Source organism: Dendropsophus ebraccatus, chromosome 4 (genome assembly GCF_027789765.1).
Source record: "Dendropsophus ebraccatus isolate aDenEbr1 chromosome 4, aDenEbr1.pat, whole genome shotgun sequence".
In the NCBI taxonomy this organism is placed as follows: Eukaryota; Metazoa; Chordata; class Amphibia; order Anura; family Hylidae; genus Dendropsophus; species Dendropsophus ebraccatus.
Genome location: NC_091457.1, coordinates 164,336,437 through 164,358,772, shown reverse-complemented (window position 1 = coordinate 164,358,772; position 22,336 = coordinate 164,336,437). Strand labels below are relative to the sequence as shown.

At 44.3% G+C, this 22,336-nt stretch overlaps 1 protein-coding gene across 2 annotated transcripts; it reads right to left on the bottom strand.

The window, feature by feature from the left end:
* Positions 1-5,226: 5,226 nt before the first annotated feature.
* Positions 5,227-19,231, bottom strand: ZNF326 (zinc finger protein 326). 2 transcript variants are annotated; one of them, XM_069967647.1, is made up of 10 exons: positions 19,059-19,231; positions 15,271-15,346; positions 12,565-12,970; positions 10,302-10,485; positions 9,750-9,849; positions 8,745-8,892; positions 7,842-7,938; positions 7,219-7,349; positions 6,578-6,673; positions 5,227-5,990 (listed from the first exon to the last, which is right to left on the bottom strand). In XM_069967647.1, exons 2-10 carry the CDS (start codon positions 15,342-15,344, stop codon positions 5,823-5,825), a joined length of 1,404 nt encoding a protein of 467 aa, XP_069823748.1. In that variant the 5' UTR covers positions 15,345-15,346; positions 19,059-19,231; the 3' UTR covers positions 5,227-5,822. The 2 variants fall into 2 exon arrangements, with proteins under 2 accessions (XP_069823748.1, XP_069823749.1); XM_069967648.1 differs by lacking the exon at positions 19,059-19,231 and adding an exon at positions 18,410-18,774.
* Positions 19,232-22,336: the final 3,105 nt, after the last annotated feature.

Sequence of the window (22,336 nt, the reverse complement as noted above, 5' to 3'; positions counted from 1 at the left end):
TTATCTACAAGGGATAATGCTGTATCTGTTATATAAAGGGGTACCCCGATTATCTACAAGGGATAATGCTGTATCTTTTATATAAAGGGGCTCCTTGATTCTCTTTTATGGATAACTTTGTATCCGTTATATCCCTCTATTAGGGAAAATATTGTATGTTAATTAAAGGAGTTCTCCGATTCTTTTAGGGATAACATTGTAACTGTCATATAAAGGGGTTGCCCAGTTGTCTATTAGGGATAACAATATACCTGTTATATAAAGGGGTTCCCCGATTCTGCACCTTGTCTTCTGTGTTGATGTGATGGGTGGCATCATGTCTCTCCAGCCCATAAACATCTCTCTGCATGACCATTCCCCCCACTGTACGTCATATCATCCATCATTGCTATATATTGGGTTGAATACCACTTGCTGCGACACACAATGTAGCAGAGCTGAAGCTGTGGTGCATTGTGGGATGTGTAGTTTTCAATGATTACTGACATTACCAACAGGCCCAGATAGAGAAAGCATTTTATATTCTACACCACAGGTGTCAGACTCAGGGCCCCCCGCAGGTGCAAAACTACAATTCCCATCCCTTATCAGCTGCTGTATGTGCTGCAGGAGGTGGTGTATTCTCTCCAGTCTGACACACTGCTCTCTGCTGCCACCTCTGTCCATGTCAGGAACTGTCCAGAGCAGGAGAGGTTTTCTATGGGGATCTGCTGCTGCTCTGCACAGTTCCTGACATGGACAGAGGTGGCAGCAGAGAGCAGTGTGTCAGACTGGAGAGAATACACCACTTCCTGCAGGACACATAGCAGCTGATAAGTACTGGAAGACTGGAGATTTTTAAAATAGTAAATTACAAATCTATATAACTTTCTGAAACCAGCCAATCTGATAGAATTTTTTTTTTGCCGGAGTACCCCCTTAAAAGTTATGTCTGAATATGTAAAGAGGGGAAGTCTTCCTGACTAGCTGGAGCTGACCGTATACTGCGAGGGAAGGACAGGTAGAGACTGTAGCACAGCTAACAGATTCCGGGCATACCTCAGACGGGCAGAAGACCCTCCAGAGAATCGCCCCAGACTGCCAGTCAAATATCAGAGTACTGAGGAGTGGGCAGGTTAAGCCAAGAGATGAATAGTTTATACACAAAGGACAGTGAAGTATATAGTATACTTGTAACACTGCCAGAGCTATTGGTCTGGCAATCACTTTGGTGCTGGAAAACCATTACTCCACCCCTTTGGTTTGAGAGAGATAAGCAGCAGCCAGAGCTGTCTGGGTGCAATTACCCCTCTCCTAGAGAAGGCAGAAACATTAGAGAGAAGGAGTGACGAGTTGGGGTAAGGGGCCTCCCGGCAAGGAACCATAAGGGGGGTCTCTGCGACCACGACCGGGTGGTTGCTGGAGGGATTTGTTTGTAATGGGGATAATGGTGGTTTGGTATCATGAGGGAGTTAAAATGGCTGCTGGAGTTAGTAGAGTGGGTGGGCTTAGCTGGGGGGCTTTGTGTAGAGACAAAGAGAATTAGCTAGGCGGCGGTTATACCTGTGGGAGGTATTTCAGGTGAGATAGGTGTGAGAAGGGACGGGGTTATGAGAATAAAAGGAGAGGGGGTGTGAGCTAGGTTAGGCACTTTAGATTAAGAGGCTGGGCAGATGGAAATCGGCTGCGTTTAAGGCCTACGTGCGTGATATTGTCCACTGATGGGGAAGTGGAGTGATAAACTTACTGGTGGAAATGGTTTTATGGTGTACCGTCACTGTTTCTGTTTTTTGTTTCAGGAAAGAAGTCTGTCTGGATTGTGGGGCATTCGTACATCCATTGGGCAGAAAGACGGGCCAGGAGGCGTCCTTATGGCCTGCAGCTGGGCTTGCCCATGGAGAAGTGCGTGGTAAAGTGGTTTGGCAAGAGAAGCCTGCACTGGGATGAGTTGCCAAAGAAGATCAATGAGATATCCAGTGGGTGCGCACCCCCGGACGTGATCATCGTTCATGCTGGAGGCAACGATTTGTATCGTATGATGTTACTGGAGATGGACAGATGACTGGCAAGGTGGCCAGAAGTAACGATCATGTGGTCTTGCATGGTGCAGCGGAGATGGTGAAAGGAGGCAAGGTCGATGCCTGCTATTGAGAGATCCCGGAAGAAAGTGAATAAGGCAATCAAGCGGTTTGTGTTGGACCGTGGCGGTGTGGCTATTGGATATGATGAACTGATTGACTATACCTGTGAGGGTCTGTATCACACAGACAATGAACATCTGTCGGAGATTGGACATCTTCAATAATGCACTTCAGTATGCGCTGGAGCGATGGTATTGATGGTGGCGGAAAGTAGAGCATGTGGGGGGGCCCTACCTTTGGTGGTGGAAATCACGCTCCCCTTTTCCAGGTGGTTCCATTTGGTGAGGTACCCCTTGCCGCGGTTCAGCTAGGAGGCAGGCTGCGGTCAATGGGGGAGGAATGGCCTAGGCGGGTCACCCTCACCTTGGTTCCTGGGGAAAAGGAGGGCGTGATTTGTGTCGGGCCTCCCCAGATGTGTATTTAAGTTATAATAAAAGGCAGCATACGCTGCTAAATTTTTGCCAAAATGTGTGTGTTATTTATTTCTGTATTATGTAAGTTTTAGCGAGGGAGGGAGTGGGGTTTAGCAGGTTCCCCCCCTTGCAATCTGTCCCCTTGAGATGTATGTGAAACATTACTGAGCGTACTTTGTGGCCTTTCAATAGGTCATTCCACAGGGAAGTGCTACGGTGCCTTTACACACAGATTTATCTGACAGATTTTTTAAGCCAAAGCCAGGAACAGACTAAACAGAACGGGTCAGAAAGGAAAGACAGTTCTCCTCTTTCCAATCCATTCCTGGCTTTGGCTTCAATAATCTGTCACATAAACCTGTCTGTGTAAAGGCATCCTTAAGGCCCTTTTCCACTGAACTTTTTAGAACAAGTATCGATCAAACGACTGCTCGTTAACGATATTCGTTCTGTGGAATAGCTGTAAACGAGCGAACAGCAAAATAGTCGTTGAGTCGTTCACTATTTATTTTTCAACATGTCGAAAAAAAAAATCGTTGGTCTTTCAACAATAATTCGCTAATCTTTTCGTTGAATAAAAAAATCTGTCGTTCTTGAAATGTCTACCTACATTTCTCCACGTTTTAAACGACCATGTAACGACCGCAAAAAAATCATTACACTACAGATATCGTTCACGTTCCCATACGTATTATGCGTTATCACTCGCTTAAAAAAATCGTTAAGTGCTCGTTAACGAGCGGTCGTTGGAGCGAGTCTATGAAAGATAATCGTTCCGTGAAATAGGGCTATTACACTAGTGCTATCTACAGGTGTCACCTCTCTGTAATCCTGTACAGATCACTTTGCAGGAGCAGCCGCCGCCTCATCACAGACCGGAAGTCTCAGCTTAGTTTTAGACCTAGTGGTGAGAATGAAAACTGCAAGCTATCTGGATTTAATACTATAGATAAGATGGAAGGCAAAAGAATTTTTGGAGATTATTTTTTTTTTTTAACATAGAAACTTGATTTAAAAGTATGCTGCCCGAATCAGCACAAAAGCCATTTTGGTGCTAAAATTTCAGGTACTCATAGATAGGACTGCACAGGGACAGTACTCTACAAGCCAAGGAGGATGAGATTCAGAAGAGATTGAAAAGGTGCTTTCAAATCCCAGTGATAACCCACAGCAGATTCCATCGCTTGCCCCTCGCATATCCGCCTGTGCCATAGACTCCACTCTATGGTCGGCCGGATTGCACCATTCACATGTCAATTCTTTCAGCGGAGGCAGAATCCGCCCATCCATAGAATGCGAGTCTATGACTGGGCGGAGATGCGGGCGAGCGACAGAATCCGTGGGGGGGTTATCCGCGCCCCATTCCATAGTGTGAACCCACCCTAATAAAGCAGTAGGTGGATACAGTGTGCTAACTAATCAGTTTGCCTTTAGATCTAAATCAAGAGCAGAATATTTGCCAGGTTTCCTCTCTTTATCCCACTCCAAGAGGTGGAAGCTTCAGGATTAGAGGGTACCAGGCTGCTTCCTAAAAGTGGTCCCAGCGTGGGTAGCTGCTGGATGGCACAGAAATATCAGCTATTAGTTCCATTCACTTCAATAAAACTAAAGCTGCAGAACCCCACCCAAACTGAGAAGAGGGGTGCTGTTTCTGGAAGAAAACAGCCATTTTTTTTTTTTTTAAAGCCTGGACAACCCCCCTTAAATAGGTCGCTGAGCCAGGACAGGTAGGGACAGATTTTAGATGTATGAACAGCCATAAGAGAAGGAGTGCATGCATACCCTATGGTCTAGAGGAGGAAGTGTCTTAGATGAGGTTGTCCAGCATAGACCGTAATAGCTGCAAAGAAGCCAGCAACTGTGTGCACAAGGAGACTAGCTGCCGACATGTCAGCACTCAGGAACAGACTAGGGAAAGCTAATGTCTGTTCTGTAATTCTGTCTGTAATTTCTGTTCATGTTTACTAGAGATGAGCGAATTTACATTAACAAAGCACATGACTTCGTTAGCTTGGCAGCCCCCTTATCAGCTGGCAGCCTCAGGTCCCCTGGTGCTGGGAAAAGCTTGATCCAGCCCTGGAAAACTTTTCCCAGTTTCCCAGGACTGGATGCAGCTTTTTCCAGGCAGCCGTGGAGGAGTGGGGGCAGAGTTCAAAGACAGCCGGCTGATAAGCAGACCGCCAAGCTAAGAGATATGCTCCGTTTTTACTATAAATTCGCTCTTCTGTTTACTTCATTCCCTGGCCACAATCATTCAGTTCTTGTTACCTGATAACAATTCATTCATGTATTTGTTTCTTGTAACTGTCTGGTTGTTACACCAGGGACTTACGATAGGCCAAATTTAGTATCAGAGTACTGGAAGCTATTGTTTGGATCATTGCCATAAATCCAGACCTCAAGAATTACTCCCAAACATTGTCTCAGTCACTTACGAATTGCCAAGATTTTTTTTTACTTTTTTGAGGGGGGGGGGGGGGGGGGGGGGGGATGTCTGACGGTTGTTTATGGGACTGCTATAGAGAGTACAGCATCTGCTCATAGGGAGAAAGATAACCAAAGTCTCACTTTACCATGGAGTGGCTGTTGAATGAATCATACAATTGGGGTCTAGGTCTGTATGGTTTTTCATCTTGAATGCAAATCTCTACTAGGAAAATGGAGAGAAACTGAAGTATCGCCAGGCTGCTTGATTCCATTATACAATTAAACTTTATTTACATAAAACCGTTCCTGGGATTTCCCCGCAGGTCTTTATCTCACAGGCAGAACGGGCTTACATGAGAAAATGCTGGTTTTCAGGATTCTATCCATAAGAGATCATGAACAGTTTATGAGATTTATTTAGTTATCTGAGACACAAGGATCTAAGTAGCAAACAAACAGAAAAAAGGTTTACAATGCCACAATATTTCAGTGTCACAAACTACAATATAAACACTAACTGTTCAACATTGTACAAACACGTCCAAGACTTCACAGCATCTGTAAGATAAAAATATTACAACCAAGAATAGAAAACAGAAAATAAAACTGGCAAGTTAATATCAGGAGGGGTCCCGATAAAAGAAAGTAAGATAAGTGTTAAAAATGCAAGAGGATTTCTTTCATTGTATGCCGATGCCAAATGTAAAGAAAAAAAAAAAAGTTTGATTTCTGCGAATATCAGACTCTCATGGCCCACAAGCCAAAGTTTAAAACAGGATGGCACAACAGATAAAAGAAAAAAAAAAAAAAAAAAAAAAAAAAAAAAAAGAGGAATTGATTTGCTCGAGTATCACGACTACTTTTACTCAGTGGAGGCAAGGGGGTCTGCTGTGAAGTCTTCTGACGTGGCAGCCAAAGCAGAATCATTTGCAGAAGCCCCGCATTCCTCACCAGTGGGAACTTCAGCAGCATCTTCAGCATTGGATTCTGGTGCAGTCTCTTCAGGCTGAGTCTCAAATGGATTTTCACCCTTAAAATAAAATAGATTTAGACTTTAAGTACTTGAAAGAGGTGCCAGGAAAGCTGATGGAATTTACATAATTTTTAAAGATGCTGATTTGCACTTAAAACATGGCAGTGTAGTAAATAACATGCAGCCTGTGAACACAGCCCAAAACTACTTTTCTGAGAATATGGCCCATCTTCTTAACAGATAATCAGTACCATATAATTAGAGCTTCCAAGCAAGTCAGCTGTTTGCCAGAGCCAAGAAGCCAGTATACACAGTGAGCACATAGCTCCATACACTGTGGTAGCAGTACTGTGTTAATGAAGCTCAGGTCTCATTCACGTCAACGCAAGCAGAGCTGCAGGGACCCAACCTGGTCACAACACAATGTGCAGAGCTGTCCGCTTCTGACTCCATTCTATCATGTAGCCTGGTGCTGCACGTAAACAGCTGATTGGAAGAGCTGCCAAATTTGATTATCCTCTGACTTTTTTCCAGAAACCCCTTTACCAACAGCACAATTACATACAAAGTTTTTATTGATTCTTTGTCCATTCGAGTCTGGAGACAGATGAGAAGTGCCATATTCTGTGACTGGTTTTGCTTACCTTCAGGTAGACTTCATATCTTGCTTTTACCAAGGGATTGTTTAAGATGCTTGTAGCAGTCAAAATGCTTTCCCGTTTTATCTGATCTTTATAGGCCTAAAAAAAAAAAAAGAAAGAAAAAAAGAAAATTAAATTGCTATTAGCTATTATAGCTTTGTAAATTCTTAGTGCTGTCCCAGATGGGTAACCCTTTCCCTATATGAGGTGGCTGGTTGCTGTTGCGTAGTGACATGGCCAGTCAGACTATTACATGGCTCCTCGTAAAACAGTCAAACAACTACATAATACATGGGTGCAGCAAGTCTGCCAGATGTAAACATCCTTAAGGCCCTATTCCACCAACAGATCTGACGACAGATTATCTGCCAAAGATTTGAAGCCAAACCCAGGAATGGATTTGAAAAGAGGAAAAATCCAGTCTTTCCTTTATGACCTGTTCTCTCATTATAGTCTGTTCCTGGGTTTGGCTTCAAATCTTTGGCAGATAATCTGTCGTCAGATCTGTTGGTGGAATAGGGCCTTTACAGCAGGTCTGTTTTCTGGGTAAGACAAGAACCCACTAAAAGCAGTAGGACATGGGGTTGTCCAGTGTTGACATTATGAACAGTTAGAGAATGGTCAGCGAGAGGCAGGAGTCTTACCAGTTTGCTCTTTGTATGATCAGAAGACTTGAGATGCAACTGAACAGAGCTGTGCAGTGCAGGGACATACACACTACAAGCACTGCAATGCACAGTTTCTACTTTCATCATATGGTCATCTGGAGTCACTCCTAAGACAACAAAAACAATGGGTTAAAATAAGCATTTATAGTGGCACAGTCACTACATTTTAGAAAAGACACACTAGCAGTATTCCATAATCAGCAGATTCACCTCCCAACGCCAGTGAATAGTACCAGTATGCACTTCAGCTTTATGCTTGTTTTGCCCCTAGTGTAATTTGATATAAATCTTTATAATCTTTCATAGTGTAGTTCTTATATGGTCTGAAGAGGAGAGGTTTAGCTACAAACAGCACTTGAGCCTGTAAGCTTTGTCGTGATAGAAAGCAGAGCAAAACTTCCACACTGGGCGAGTACCATGCTCAAACCTTATTAGACTATGGTTTCCAAATGTAACTGGGCTGGGGTGGGACGTATCCAGAGTAACAAAATCTTATGTCAGAAGGCCGATTTGCACGGCTCTCCACCTGTATCCTGTGAAAATAAACATCCACAGCAGTATTCTGTACATCACCGCAAACATGCAAGACAGGTCATTACCTTCCATGATATCCTTCTCTGGAGCTTTGGCAGCTTCATTCTGGACAGATTGCGCTTTCCGTGCAGCTGTTTTCTTGTACTTGTTAACAATGCATTCCTAAATGAGAAGAAAAATTAAACACAAAAACTCATTACCCAACAAAAGACCAGATTTCACCATAATACAACTACACAACCAATGTGTTTTGCTTTTAAGCAAAGTTTTAAAGGTGCTTAAAGAGAACCAATCACAGTGATTTAAAAAAAATTATTCTCTTATTAGATTATGAAATTTTTATTTTACTAAATAACTTACTTTTTTGGGGCCACGTTTAGGCTCCACAGCCAATTATAGCCCGGATCTTCCCGGCATGCAGAGCAGCAGGATAGGATCCCATGATCCTTTGCCCGCCGCTCTGTCAATACACTGCGATCTCTTGCTATCCAGCACGAGATCGCTGTGTATTTCTGTGTCCCTAATGTGTTTCTATAAGTGTCCCTAAATATAACCATAAAGATACAGACTGCCTCTGCAGTCTGTATCTGATACTTTACCTGATCCTCTGTTCCCTCGCTGTTCCGGTGGGCGTCGCCATCTTGGTGACTTCACTGCGTTTCGCAGTGCGTTCCAGTGGTAGAACACAGTGACGTCATCAAGATGGCTGCTCCGGCCGATACAGCCAGGGAACAGAGGATCAGGTAAAGTATCAGATACAGACTGCAAAGGCAGTCTGTATCTTTAGTTAGATTTAGGGACGCTTATAGAGACATTAGGGACAGTAGTTAGATAGAGAGAGATGATAGGTTCTCTTTAAGGGCCAAGAGGATAGTGTATTAAGTTTGCCTGGAACTTTTCAATAATTTAAAGTAGCAATAAGATTTTGGAGAGATGGAACAGATCAGACAACTTTGTATTCTACTTACATGCAAGAACTCCATGACTGGTTTGTCAAATTTGGTTTGTTTCTGAATGTGATCCAACATATCTTGATGAGCTGGACTTTCCAAGTGTTCTTCAATACCTTTTTCTTCAAAGGATCTGAACTTGCAAAAGGAGCATGTGAAGGCCATTCTGGGGGGGTGGGAATTATAAAAACACTTGGATAAATACTGCATATAATGTTCATACCAAAAAGGCCTGCCTCTGCAGATGTAAAGCATGAATAATCTCTTCTACACACAGTAACATATTACTACATTTAATCAGTCGAGCCTGACAGAGCCGTAGTAAGAACCAAAAAGTTCAAAAAACAAGATTTTGAAGAGGTTGGAACAAAACGTAAGGCTTAACAGGGTTCTCTGGGCAGGTGCACCAGAGGCTTAAAAAAATAAAAAACACACAACTCTTTTTTTAAACTGATCACAGGTTCTCTTTAGCATTCATGGCAAAAACTTTGGCATGGCAAAAAGACAGGACAGGACAGCAAAGCCATGGAGTTAAGAGCTCTGTCACATGCTGCTCTCCATTCATTCTCAACTTCCAGACCAATCAAAAACTTTTTGGACAAAGGTTCTTGTAAACGACAGGGACACAAAGACAGGACTGTTACGCTGCGTTTACAGAGACATTTATCTGAGGGTTTTTTTAGCCAAAGCCAGGAAAAGATTTGAAAAAGGGGAGAGATATGTCTTTCCTTTATGACCTGTTCTCAGTCTGTTTCTGGCTTTGGCTTCAAAAATCTGTCAGATAAATCTCTGTAAATACACCATTACTGATACAGCACATATTCTGAGCAAGCAATAAGCTTGAGTCCTGAATGGCATCTTTACAATTTGTCCAGAAAGTTAGCAAGGCCAAACCATCAATATTCAAACAATTTTGTCAACTATAAGGAATGTTCTGGAATGCACTTGCAATACAAGTTACTTTATTTATAAAAAAAAAAAAAAAAAAAAAAAAAGAAAAAAAAGTAATAAAAAGCAACGTACCCATCTCCATATTTCTCACTGTTCTTCTCTCTTCTGCGCCTCTGCTTTTCTCTCCTAGCCTCTGTGCGGCGCTTCTCTTCCTCTTCTGGGTCAACAGGTTCTGAAAGAGCAAAGGTATTATGTGACTTTATTTAGCAACATTATTAAAACACAGCCATTTCCTCCAAATACCAGAAAAAGCTTCTTGTCCTTCATTTCCCACCCAAACCCCCCCAGTAGCCAGAGCTGCTTAGCAGGCAACTTCTGAATTCACATTAGGGGAAGTAACCACTGCACAGGGACTGCTCTAAAAAAAAAAAAAACTCTTTAAGGGTACGTTCACACTTACCGGATCCGCAGCTGATTTTATTTAATTAACTGAACACAGCATCAAATCTGCTGCGGATCCTGTAGGTTTGAATGCACCCTAACAGGGAATTGCAAGTTGCCCAACACTACTTTCCTTTCCTCTGGCTGAGCTTAAGATACTCATAACAGCGTCTTTAAACACAACTCTAAATCCTGAGTTAGAAATAACCATACAATTCTAACATTTGTAGCATTACACATTACCTGGTGCTGGGGTATTCTTAGCATTCTGGTTTCCAGCTTTCGACAGCTTTTGTTTTTTGCCAAAACCTACTGGTGCCTTGAAAGGCTGGGCCATCTTTCTCTTAATTCCTCTTGCCATGCCACCAGGCATTGGCTGGTGCTTAAACTCCAACATTCCCGGTCTGTGCATGCCACGGCCAAGTTGCTAAAATTAGTGTAAAAACCACATTAATCCACTGAGAACATCCAATACTGTTAAAGAATAACCCTCTACAAACCAAGTGGCGCTGGCAATGTACAGGACCACATTGATCAGTAAAGACTTAAAAAAATACCAAACCTAAAATAAAAATAAAAAACAAAAAACAAAGAAAATGAAAATATGCCCCCCCCCCCACCCCAAGATGTAACAAAGAAAACTTAAACACATTACAAATTTTGCAAATACTTATTAAAGGTGCAATGCATTTTCCAAAATTAAATGAAGGCATCATCAAGGCATTGTACTATACTTACTCATGTAAAGCAAAGAACTTGAAAAAAAGAAAGCGGAAGCACTATTGTGGCAGACTGGTATTAACTATTTTAAGTTGGGTGATAATTCTGAACGATCAGTAACTATAAAAAGGAGGAGGAACGGAGCACAACTAGTAAGAGTCCTGTCTACTCCCTTCAGGACAGGGCTCCACTACTGCCATAAAATGGTTATGACAGTGAGGGGCAAGTCACATGCGACCTGCCCCAACCACAAGAGATCTGATCATGCTCAAACTCTTGTGATTTTCTATACAAGTTTCCTTTTATGCTTTGTGAGGCTATATGTAAAAATACAGGATATCTGGTGTCAGCATATCGCACCAGATGCCTTCTTCACAGCTATCTGCACCCATGGAACTAAATAGACATATAAATGGTTATCCACCCACTGAAAAATTCACGGTTCTGCACAGACAAGTGTACATGGTGCACAACAAAGCCAAAAAAAAAATAAATGTAAAAGCATAAAAACTTTTAAACCTATCTGATCCCATGGTGATCTAGCACAGAAGCTTCAGCAGGCACCCTGTTCTGTTAACAGGGTTCTCTAGTGTGAGAAAGTTACACAGATTTGTAAGTTACTTCTATTTGAAAAAGCTGAAGACTTCCAGCACTCAGCTGCTGTATGTCCTGCAGGAAGTGGTGTATTCTCTCCACTCTAAAACAGTGCTCTCTGCTGCCACCTCTGTCCATGTCAGGAACTGTCCAGAGCAGGAGAGGTTTTGTATGGGGATTTGCTGCTACTCTTGACAGTTCCTGACATGGACAGAGGTGGCAGCAGAGAGCACTGTGTCAAACGGGAAAAGATACACCACTTCCTGCAGGACATACAGCAGCTGATAAGTAAAGAAAGGCTTGAGATTCCTTAACAGCGATTTATAAATCTGTATAACATTCTAAAACTAGTTGATAAATTTTTTTGCCACAGAACCCATTTAAGTATGTGCCAATCAGTGGCTTAAATGGTTACATGCTGTACTACTGGTATTCTAACTCCCATCGGTGACTGGTCACAGGGCTATGACCACGTCAGCCCCTAACAGACTAGGATGCCCACTGAGGTTTCTCTGCTGGATCGCTGCAGGATCATAAAAGGTGAGTAAAGGTTTTCATGTTATTTTATGACATTTCAGGCGCATATTTCAATCTTTTTAGAGGGTGGATAAGACCTGATGTTTAAAGCTTTTACAGTAAAAGTCTAAGGCCCAGGTGTCAAATTTGTGACCCTCCAACTGATGCAAAACTACAGTTCCCATCATGCCTAGACAGCCAAGGCTTCAGCTGTGCAAACATGATAGGAATTGTAGTTTAGCAACAGCTGCAGGGCCATATGACACATACCATATGTGAAATGAAGATACATTTGACTATAATACATTGCACCTTTAACCTACTCAGAACTTCAAAAAGGTCTTCATGTAACCTTTTGCAATTATTTTTTGTTTCTTTAGTTAATGCTCCAAATGAGGCCAAGGAATTTATATTCCCTTGTAAACAGATAGAACATGCGATTGAAAAGTTACAGAATACTTCAAATTTTCTTTCACATGGAAAGAATTTAGCAGAAATGGGCTAATTCCCAGATGAACCTTTAAAGCATTACTTCTTTAAAAGTGAGCGTTCACACTGGGAAATGCACAAACCTTCATGCAATAGAATAGGATGGACAAAATGCCATTTTAAAGTTCTGGTCTTCAAATAATTCAAAGTGATTATTAAAAAGAATCTGAGAAGATTCTGTACTTACTCCTCCTCTGCCACGGCCTCTGCCTGTTGCTGGTCCTCCAAAAGCATCATTGCTTCTGCCGCCAAATGCACTGTCGGGGTAAGCAGGCATTCCTCTTCCCCGTGAGCCTACTGTTGCAGGCTTCATATAGGGCGAAGAAAAACCGCCGTAGGAAGAGTAAGAGTCTCTTCCTCTGTCCTCCATAAACCCAGTCCTCACTTTTGCTCGTGTGAAAGACGGATCCCAGCTAGACCCGCCCTGGTTTCTACCTTCATAAGAGTCAACGCTACTCCGGTATGTGTTCTCATATCGACCATCATAACTATCTCCGTAGCCTTGATCGGATTCATTATAACCATAGCCAGATCTGTACAGATCTCGCCCACCCACAGCAGACCTGGAGTCAAAAGACTCATAAGGTCCATACCTGGAAGAATTGACGTGAGGAGAAAAATAGAGGTAAGCTTTCCAGAAATATACAAAACAAATCAAGCATCAGCTGACATTTATCAACATTACATCTCATACAATAAGCAGTGCATTAACTAACCTAATATCTTACAGCTTATTTATAAGCAACCCTCCCAAAACCTGGAACATTTGCTTAACAGCGTTAACATAACCAAACAGAAATGTGCAACTTTCTGCCTGGAATTGCACATACTTTCAGCCCAGGCAGATCAGTGATAGGAGCATGTTCACATTAAGCTTCTGAATACTTTGCCTCCTCTCTAAACTAATATGATTCCGCTAGAACATCTTGTAATAAAATCAAGTATATCGCTGAAAACATTGGATAACTAAAAGGAATTAAAAAGGCCTTTAAAGTCTTAACACGCAGAATAATCTTTTATGTTGGGTTGAGGAAGGGTCTATTGTAAGGAGCAAGGAATAAATATCTAAGATGCAAAACACAGGGGCTAACGGGTGGTCTATGCATAAATTCTAATGGAAGATTGTGAAAGCATTTAGCAGATATATTCCTTTGTCTGCTACATGTATATAGGAAAACTGATAAAACTACTATGATGGCAAGTTACAAAGCTCCAATTAAAAAAGCCTTCAGAGGGTTAACTGAGCAATGAGTGTGACTGCAGTAAGGGTGGTTTCACACAGTTCTGTGTGGCAGTGGATTCGAGACAAATGGGAAATATAATTCAGAACTTACACTTCCCTTGTTGAATCCATTTCTACTCCACTTTGGACAAAAAAAAAAAAAAACTGCATGTGAAACCCCCCTTAGGCTGTGTTTCAACATTTTGGTTCAGGACCATGCCCCTATTTCCTCACTAATAGCGGCACAATGCTTCCGTTCCTAACTTGAATTTATTCACTCATAATTCCCCTTGCTGCTCCCTGGTATCATCAGTATTTGCTGCAGAGATAACGTCCCATACAGTCATGTGACTGATGCAGCCAATCACAGGCCTCAGCCGCACATAAAATAAAGGACCTCACAGGTGCAGCAAATAAGCATACAACCGCTAGATTGGTTATTTTTTCCATAAACAATTGTATTATGCTCTAGTATTTTTTTTTCATTTTAGAGTAAAGCTCATATTTAAAGCGTTATGGAAAAACTCTACAAAACTCAAAGTTAGGGCATATTTTCAGGGCAGGGTTTATTTTTGGATAAGCAGTGTATATGCGTTCTTTAACGGGAGGAGTAGAAATATGCCGGGCATTACTGCAATCTGCAAAGCTTTTACTTCATGTGCTGAAGTGACCATCTTGCTACATGTAAGGCCTATAGGAGGATGGTGAGATTAGGCTGCAAACAATCTCAATAAGTGTGCAAACTATAAGGATGCCTTTCCAATGGAAATACTCCAAAACGACAGCTCTGAATCTGTAATTTTTAAAGGGAACCATCAGCAGGTAAGACAAATCCAACATGCTGATAGCTCCCTATTGCACACGGGAGGCTGAGGATGAAGGCATGTCTCTCACCTTCATCCTAGGCGCCATTTCCGTGCAGTCTTAATGTAGTCCTCTTTCCCATAAGGCGCCCCCAGAGCCCCAATCTGAATCGCCCCCACCCCAATGAGAATCAGTGGAGCAGACGGGGGTGGGGATTAGGGCAGGTCTCCAAGTGGCCTTACTTGACAGAGGACTACATTAAAAGGGATTATCCAGGCCTACAAAAAAAATTGGCCACCTTCTTCCATAGACAGCACCACTCGTCTCCCCAGTTTGGGTAGGGTTTTGTAACTACGTTCCATTGAAGTGAATGGAGGTAAATTGCAGACCATACCTGAACTGGAGAAGAGAGTGGTGGCAACTTTGGGAAAAAAGTGGCCATGTTTTTGTAGCGCTGGATAACCCCTTTAACTGCACAGGAACGGCACCAAGGATGAAGGTAAGGGACATCGATCATCCTCTGTGCCCCATGCACAACAGGGGGGTATCAGCAGGTTGGATTTGTCTTACCTACTGAAAGCTCCCTTTAACCTTTCTAGTGACTTGCAATCACCTGTAAACAGAGGAGGGTTAGTCCTCTTAGCCATCACTGAGATTATTAGTCCTCTACCTGCATCAGTAGTGCATGCCCACAGCAACCAATCACAGCTCACGCTTTACATATACGCTCAGGTAAAGTAAAAGCAGAGCCATGATTGGTTGCTATGGGTTTCAGGCAGATCTATACATCTGGGCTCATGAAGAATAAGCCATGATATTAGACCTAAATACTGACTACTCCTAGGCTATACAATATACGCCACTTACCTATCAGCACCACTGTCAATTGAAAAGCTGTCCATACCGCGACCGTAAGATACGTGTCCGTAATCTCTCTCCATGCCTAAAAAGACAAGTTCAAAAGGGATGTCAGTGTGGAAAGATGTCAAAACGAATGTGAACCAAAAGCTCTTCACAGAGAAGTGCATAGAGCGCTTCACCATAACAGCGCAATAATCCTTTTGCATACAGTGTATTTCCTAATATGCTAATCATTATAAGCACACACAAGTCTACTCACTAACATTATAGCCATCAGTCAGCAATATTTGCGCCAACTTTGACAAGGTTTTATGAAACAAGGAATATCTTGCACAAATATTTTAGTTTACAATTTTATGTTGCTCTTGTCAAGTAGGTGGGGCCAAGCACAACAGGGTGCGGCCTCCTGGATGCCACAAACGTACAGTGATGTAGACCAGTGATTTTCAACCAGTGTGCCGTGGCACACTAGTGTGCCGCGACACATGGTCGGGTGTGCCGCGGGGAAAGTTCCCCAAACTATGGTGCCCCTGTGAAACAGGAGAAAACAATGGGGGAGAGAAACCTGGGGATGGGGAGAAACAGGGGAGAGAAGCAGGGGGGGGAGAGAAACATGGGCATGGGGGAGAGAAACAGCAGAGAGAAGCAGGGGGGAGAGAAGTTTGGTGGAGAGAAGCACAGGAGAGAAGCACGGGGGAGAGAATCACAGGAGAGAAGCATGGGGGAGAGAAGCACAGGAGAAGCAGGGGGGAGAGAAGCACAGGAGAAGCAGGGGGGAGAGAAGTATGGTGGAGAGAAGCACAGGAGAGAAGCACGGGGGAGAGAATCACAGGAGAGAAGCATGGGGGAGAGAAGTATGGTGGAGAGAAGCACAGGAGAGAAGCAGGGGGAGAAGTATAGTGGAGAGAAGCACAGGAGAGAAGTAGGGGGGAGAAGTATGGTGGAGAGAAGCACAGGGGGGGAGAAGAAAACAGGCCCAGGTTTCACACTGAGTGAGTATAAATACATTTAGAATCTATATTATTAACTATATGTAAAATATGTACTTTTTTAGTGCCATTTTGGTTGGTGGTGTGCCCCGGGATTTTTTAAGTATAAAAAGTGTGCCGCGGCTCAAAAAAGGTTGAAAATCACTGATGTAGACTGTAGAAGTCGTCTACACCAGCTCCAGGCTGCCACTAATGTTCAGGATTTATAGGCAGGCCCGCGCCTCTCACCCAGCACAGCCAAATAGTCAGGCTTTTACCCGACACACGATGATCTTCGCATATCGCCATATGCGGGAAACAATACGGAGACCAGGCCTACAGGTTCTTTGGGGTATTTTACCGCTTAAAAAAAAAAAAATTTCTAATGTTTTCTATCTTATTTTGGAAAAGCTATAGCCCAAAATCACCTATTTTGGCACTGTAGCAAGGGGGGATGGAGGCTCTGGTGCTTCATTTAGGTCTCTAGCGGTCCTAATACACTGAGCGATTTTTAACGTTAAACGATTCCAAGCGAGATTGTTTATAGTTAACCTGAAATCGTTCACTATACTACACAGAACAATAATCGTTAGTTACGATTGTTACTATGATCGTTACTATGATCGTTTATTCCTTCTGATCCCAGCAAAACGGACAATGTGCAATTACACTGAACGATTAGTGAACAAATGCAGAACTTGAACGAACAAATGTGGCATTACAACGAACGATTAACGATAATTTTAGGTTCAGATCTAAATCAACGACATATGAACTATTTTTCAATCGTTGCCTGCAATTACACAAAACAATCATTTAAATTAGAACGCTTAAACGATTTTTGCACGATAATTGTCTCTAACAGTTGTGGGGGGAGGTGTATGGCACAGTCTTACTGCAACCAATCACAGCTCAGCTTTCATATACTCATGAGCTCTGGCAAGCCGAGCGGTGATTGGCTGCCATTGGCAAAAACGGATGAAAAATGAATGCGTGTGTGTGCATCCATTTTGATCCCTTTTCCATTAAATTTCATTATAAAAAGAGGATGTGTTTTTTTTAACGGACAAAAAAAAAAAAAGTCGACCATGTTAAAAAACAAAAACAGATATTTTTTTATAATGTACTCAATGGAAAAACGGATACACACAAGCATCTGTTTTTTGCAAAAAAAATGGATGAGAAAAACGGATTGCAAAAACGTAGTGTGAACCCAGCCTTACACCAAGCAATTTTCAGACGACTAACGATTAACAATAAACGATCTTAAACGACCGCTAAGGCGAACAGCCCGAAATCGTTCGCCGAAGAACACGAAACAATGATCGTTATGATCGTTCTTGCGGTCGTTTAGTCGTCGCTATTGCGTACGTTTCAGCTGTGAATTCTTATTCCACCGAATGATGTGCGAACGATCAAACGATGAAAATAGGTCCGGATCCTATTAGACGATCAACGATTTCTCGTTGGTCGTTTAATCGTTGCCTGCTATTACACGAAGTGATTATCGTTCAAATCCGAACGATTTAACGATTTTTCGAACAATAATCGTTCCGTGTAATACCACCCTTAAAGTAAATGAACCGTCAGGTTCATCCCCTTTTTTTCTACATAAGCCAATTGGGGCTGGGGCGGAGATCCTGGTGGTAAGGTCCTTTCCTTAAAACGCTGCCTATTCCTGGGTTTGGCACCATTCTGGCACCAGTTTTATGCGACATGCCCCACCGTGCCCATGTGGCGATATCCCCATCAATGGAGGCACACCACAGAGAGGGGATATGGTGACACTGGGGGACGGCAGCCCCAATGCATAGAGCTGGGCCGCTGCCAATCCAATAGGCCTATGTAAAAAGGGAAAAATCCATATGCAACCAGCAGGCCCAGGTGCAGACATGTGCTATATTGTGGATATTCCTGATCCTGTATGGACTGGGTGCAACCCTGGCTCCAAGGTACATTACCAGCCCTAATGTATTAGCTATTGTGTGGCTGGGGGAGGGGTGTTACAGGTCAGGGTGACCACAACAGACACAGGGAACAAAGGAGCCCGTCCCTGGCATGACTGCGAGCCGGCCGAGCGCCAGTACATGTCTATGGGACATCCAGCACCGGGCCGGGCATATACTGAAGCATTATAAGGAACGGACACCACCCGGGCCTCACTGCCATTCACTTACACGGTAATTCTCCTCAGTTCTCATGATCAGTAACCTGATCCCCACTAATATAATGGCGGCTACGGATGGCCTCATAGAAGGAGACTGGTGGTGGTCCCTGCGGCCTACTCTCTGCTGGTGTAACCAACTTCTATGTTGTTGTAAATATCTGCCCTGTGTGAACAGGACCTAAAAGGTGATGGGGATTTTCCCACCAAAATGAGACATTTACAGAAAGCAGCTGTCTATAGTGAGGGCCAGGACAATGGGCACAGAATGCTCCAGAATGTAGCCGCAATATCCGCAGCCAATAGCGAAGAAAATGTAAGAAACCGCACAAAAACCGCAGCTGGGAGGAGTGGGCGGAGCCTGGGCCTCAGAATGAAAGAGAAAGAAGCGGCCGTCACAGGCTCCGCCATCTTGGGAAACAACGGCCGCCGGCTGTGAGGGGATGAGGCCCGGGGGAACACGGGGCCCGGTACAGGTCGGTAATACCCGGCAGGGGTCGCCATCTCCTCCGATCACCGGACGCGGGGAGCGGCTCCCTCACGCGCACAGCCCTCATAACGATAAGGCGCCAAACAGAACAAAGGGGCGGCCGCCATGTTGGGTGAGCGGAGCCCGCCACACGCCGCGCTGAGGTAACACACACCCCCCCGCGGCTTCTTACCTGCTGATAACGTGTGACCGGATGACTGTGAGTGCGGAGGACACCGGGCGGGCGGGGGCGCTGCTGCTGCCGGAGACGAAGAGACGCGAATGGAGGACGCGCAGCCTGCACACCGCCTCAGTAATGGCCGCTGCGGGGGTGACGTCACAGCGAGACCGCCCTGAGCGCGATTGGTCGGTTAGGAAGGATCACGTGGGGTTTTCCAAACGTCCCGCCCCTCCTGTTCCTCCATTGTCATTGAAAAATAACATCTCAGTGAGGAGGCGGGGCTGTGAGACGGCCCTGTACTCTGTATAACGTATAATACTACAATACTATCACAATACTGAGTCGGCCATGTACTCTGTATAACGTATAATACTATCACTACAACACGCAACCCCCTACTCTGTATAACGTATAATACTACAATACTATCACTACAATACTCAGCCCTGCACTCTGTATAATGTATAAAACTCTCACTACAATACGCAGCCCTGCACTCTGTATAATTCTATCACTACAATATGAAGCCCTGTACTTTGTATTACTTATAATACTATCAGTACTTGACGCAGCCCCATACTCTGTATAATATGTTATACCACGATATGCAGCCCCATACTCTGTATAATATGTAATACTGCAATACACAGCTCTTTATAATATGAGATGTCATCAGGGGCGTAGCTAATGTCTCTTGGGCCCTGGTGCAAGAGGTCAACTTGGCCCCCCCCCCCCTTACCACATACTGACTAACACCACCGCTGCTACTGAATAAAATCCTCTGTACATAGACCAATATCACCTCATCCAGTCATATAGAGGTGGCCCCAGCTCTACACAGGCTCTATACACCATATACATTACAGTGCAAATATATCAGGTGACTCACAGGGGACGTCTTTTCTGATCGGAGTTCTTCCCTTTTCATCTTCTCCATTTGTCCTGGGCCATCATGAGAACTTCTCCGAGCCACGAATCCACAGAATCTGCCAGACATACATATTAGTCTCCTCACACTGACACCATCCTCATCTCTCTACAAACTGCACATCTGTATTGGCCCCTTTACACCCTCATTTAGTGGGTAGCCCTGACTCTATGTGACCCCCTTATAGTACATATCCCCCTATTGTATACACCCCCTGTGTAGTCCACCTTATAGATGGCCCCACAATGTTTCCCCCTTATAGATGGCCCCCTGTGTTGTCCCTATTATAGATGCCCCCCATGTTATCCCCCATATAGATTGCCCCCATGTTATCAACCATATAGATGCCCCCCATTTTATCCCCCTTACAGATGCCCCCCATGTTGTCCCCTCCTCCTGCCCCTCCATCATCATACTACAACCACCTCCACCATATTACTACTACCCCTTCATCCTCCTGCCCTTTCATCATCATACCACTTCACCCCTCATCATCCTCTTGTTCCATCATCATCATACCACTACACCCTCATCATCATACCACTACACCCTCATCATCATACCACTACATCCTCATCATCCTCTTGTTCCTTCATCATCATCATACCACTACACCCTCATCATCATACCACTACATCCTCATCATCCTCTTGTTCCTTCATCATCATCATACCACTACACCCTCATCATCATACCACTACATCCTCATCATCCTCTTGTTCCTTCATCATTATCATACCACTACACCCCCCATCATCCTCTTGTTCCATCATCATACCACTACACCCCCATCATCCCCTTAAAAACAAAAAAATCTATACTCACCTGCATGATTTCTGTAGCCCCCAGGTCACACACGCTGGCGGGCTTCCCCCGGCGGGAGGCGGGGCTTAGCGCGGAGGGGGCGGAGCTTCGCGGGGCCTGTTTTTTTCTTAACGCGATGCCCCCCCCCCCCCCCCCCGCTGCACACAGAGCTCCCTGGGGGCCGCAAGACAGCCGGGGGCCCCTGCCTCTTGTGATCGCAAGCAAAACATTGCTTGCGGTCACAAGAGGGAGTGGGAGGCGGGCAGTGCAGTGGTAAGGGGGGGCCTCGCGGGCCCCGCCTTGGTAGCGGCCCGGTCGCGGCGGCGACCCCTGCGACCGCGGTCGCTACGCCACTGGATGTCATCTAATAGAGGAGCCTATAGAGGGTCCGGAGTGTAATATAAGGGTCTGGAGATCCTCATATTACAGTGTATCTTACAATACTGATCCTCATATTACACTCTGGACCCTCATATTACACTCCGGACCCTCATATTACACTCCCGGCCCTCATATTACACTCCCGGCCCTCATATTACACTCCGGACCCTCATATTACACTCCGGACCCTCATATTACACCCTGGACCCTCATATTACACCCTGGACCCTCATATTACACTCCAGGGCCTCATATTACACTCCAGGGCCTCATATTACACTCCGGACCCTGATATTACACTCCAGGGCCTCATATTACACTCTGGACCCTCATATTACAATCCCAGACCCTCATATTACACTTTAGATCCTCATATTACACTCTGGACCCTCATATTACACCCTGGACCCTCATATTACACTCCAGGGCCTCATATTACACTCCAGGGCCTCATATTATACTCCTGACCCTCATATTACACTCTGGACCCTCATATTACAATCCCAGACCCTCATATTACACTTTAGATCCTCATATTACACTCTGGACCCTCATATTACACTCTGGACCCTCATATTACACTCCAGACCCTGATATTACACTCCGGACCCTGATATTACACTCCGGACCCTGATATTACACTCCGGACCCTGATATTACACTCCAGACCCTGATATTACACTCCGGACCCTAATATTACACTCCGGACCCTCATATTACACTCCAGGGCCTCATATTACACTGTGGACCCTCATATTACACTCCAGACCCTGATATTACACTCGGGACCCTCATATTACACTCCCGGCCCTCATATTACACTCCAGACCCTGATATTACACTCAGGACCCTCATATTACGCTCGGGAGCCGCCTGGTTACACTGCAGGCAGCCATTGTAAGACCTTCCTGTGCGGGTGGTGTTATGTACAGAGACCCTCACACTGCTGGATACAGGGGCCACCATACACTGGTTACCGGTAATAATAACATACAGTAATGTGAACACTCTCCTATCATTATCAGATATAGAGCCCTGATGTAATACAGAGGCAGAGAGCAGCCCTGGAGGAGGCCGTCCTGAGGGGCCGAGAGGTGACAGATGGCCGGGACATCTGCTGGACAATGGCCGCCCCCAGGACGGAGGAGACGGAGGACAACGAGCCGTCATCCTCAGC

Excerpts from the sequence above, each read along its gene's own strand:
- ZNF326 (XM_069967647.1), bottom strand. The coding sequence starts at position 15,344 with ATGGAGAGAGATTACGGACACGTATCTTACGGTCGCGGTATGGACAGC. Across the intron at positions 8,893-9,749 it reads AGTGAGAAATATGGAGATGG|AATGGCCTTCACATGCTCCT; the intron begins GTACGTTGCTTT and ends CCACCCCCCCAG. Across the intron at positions 7,939-8,744 it reads CAGTCATGGAGTTCTTGCAT|GAATGCATTGTTAACAAGTA; the intron begins GTAAGTAGAATA and ends CTTCTCATTTAG.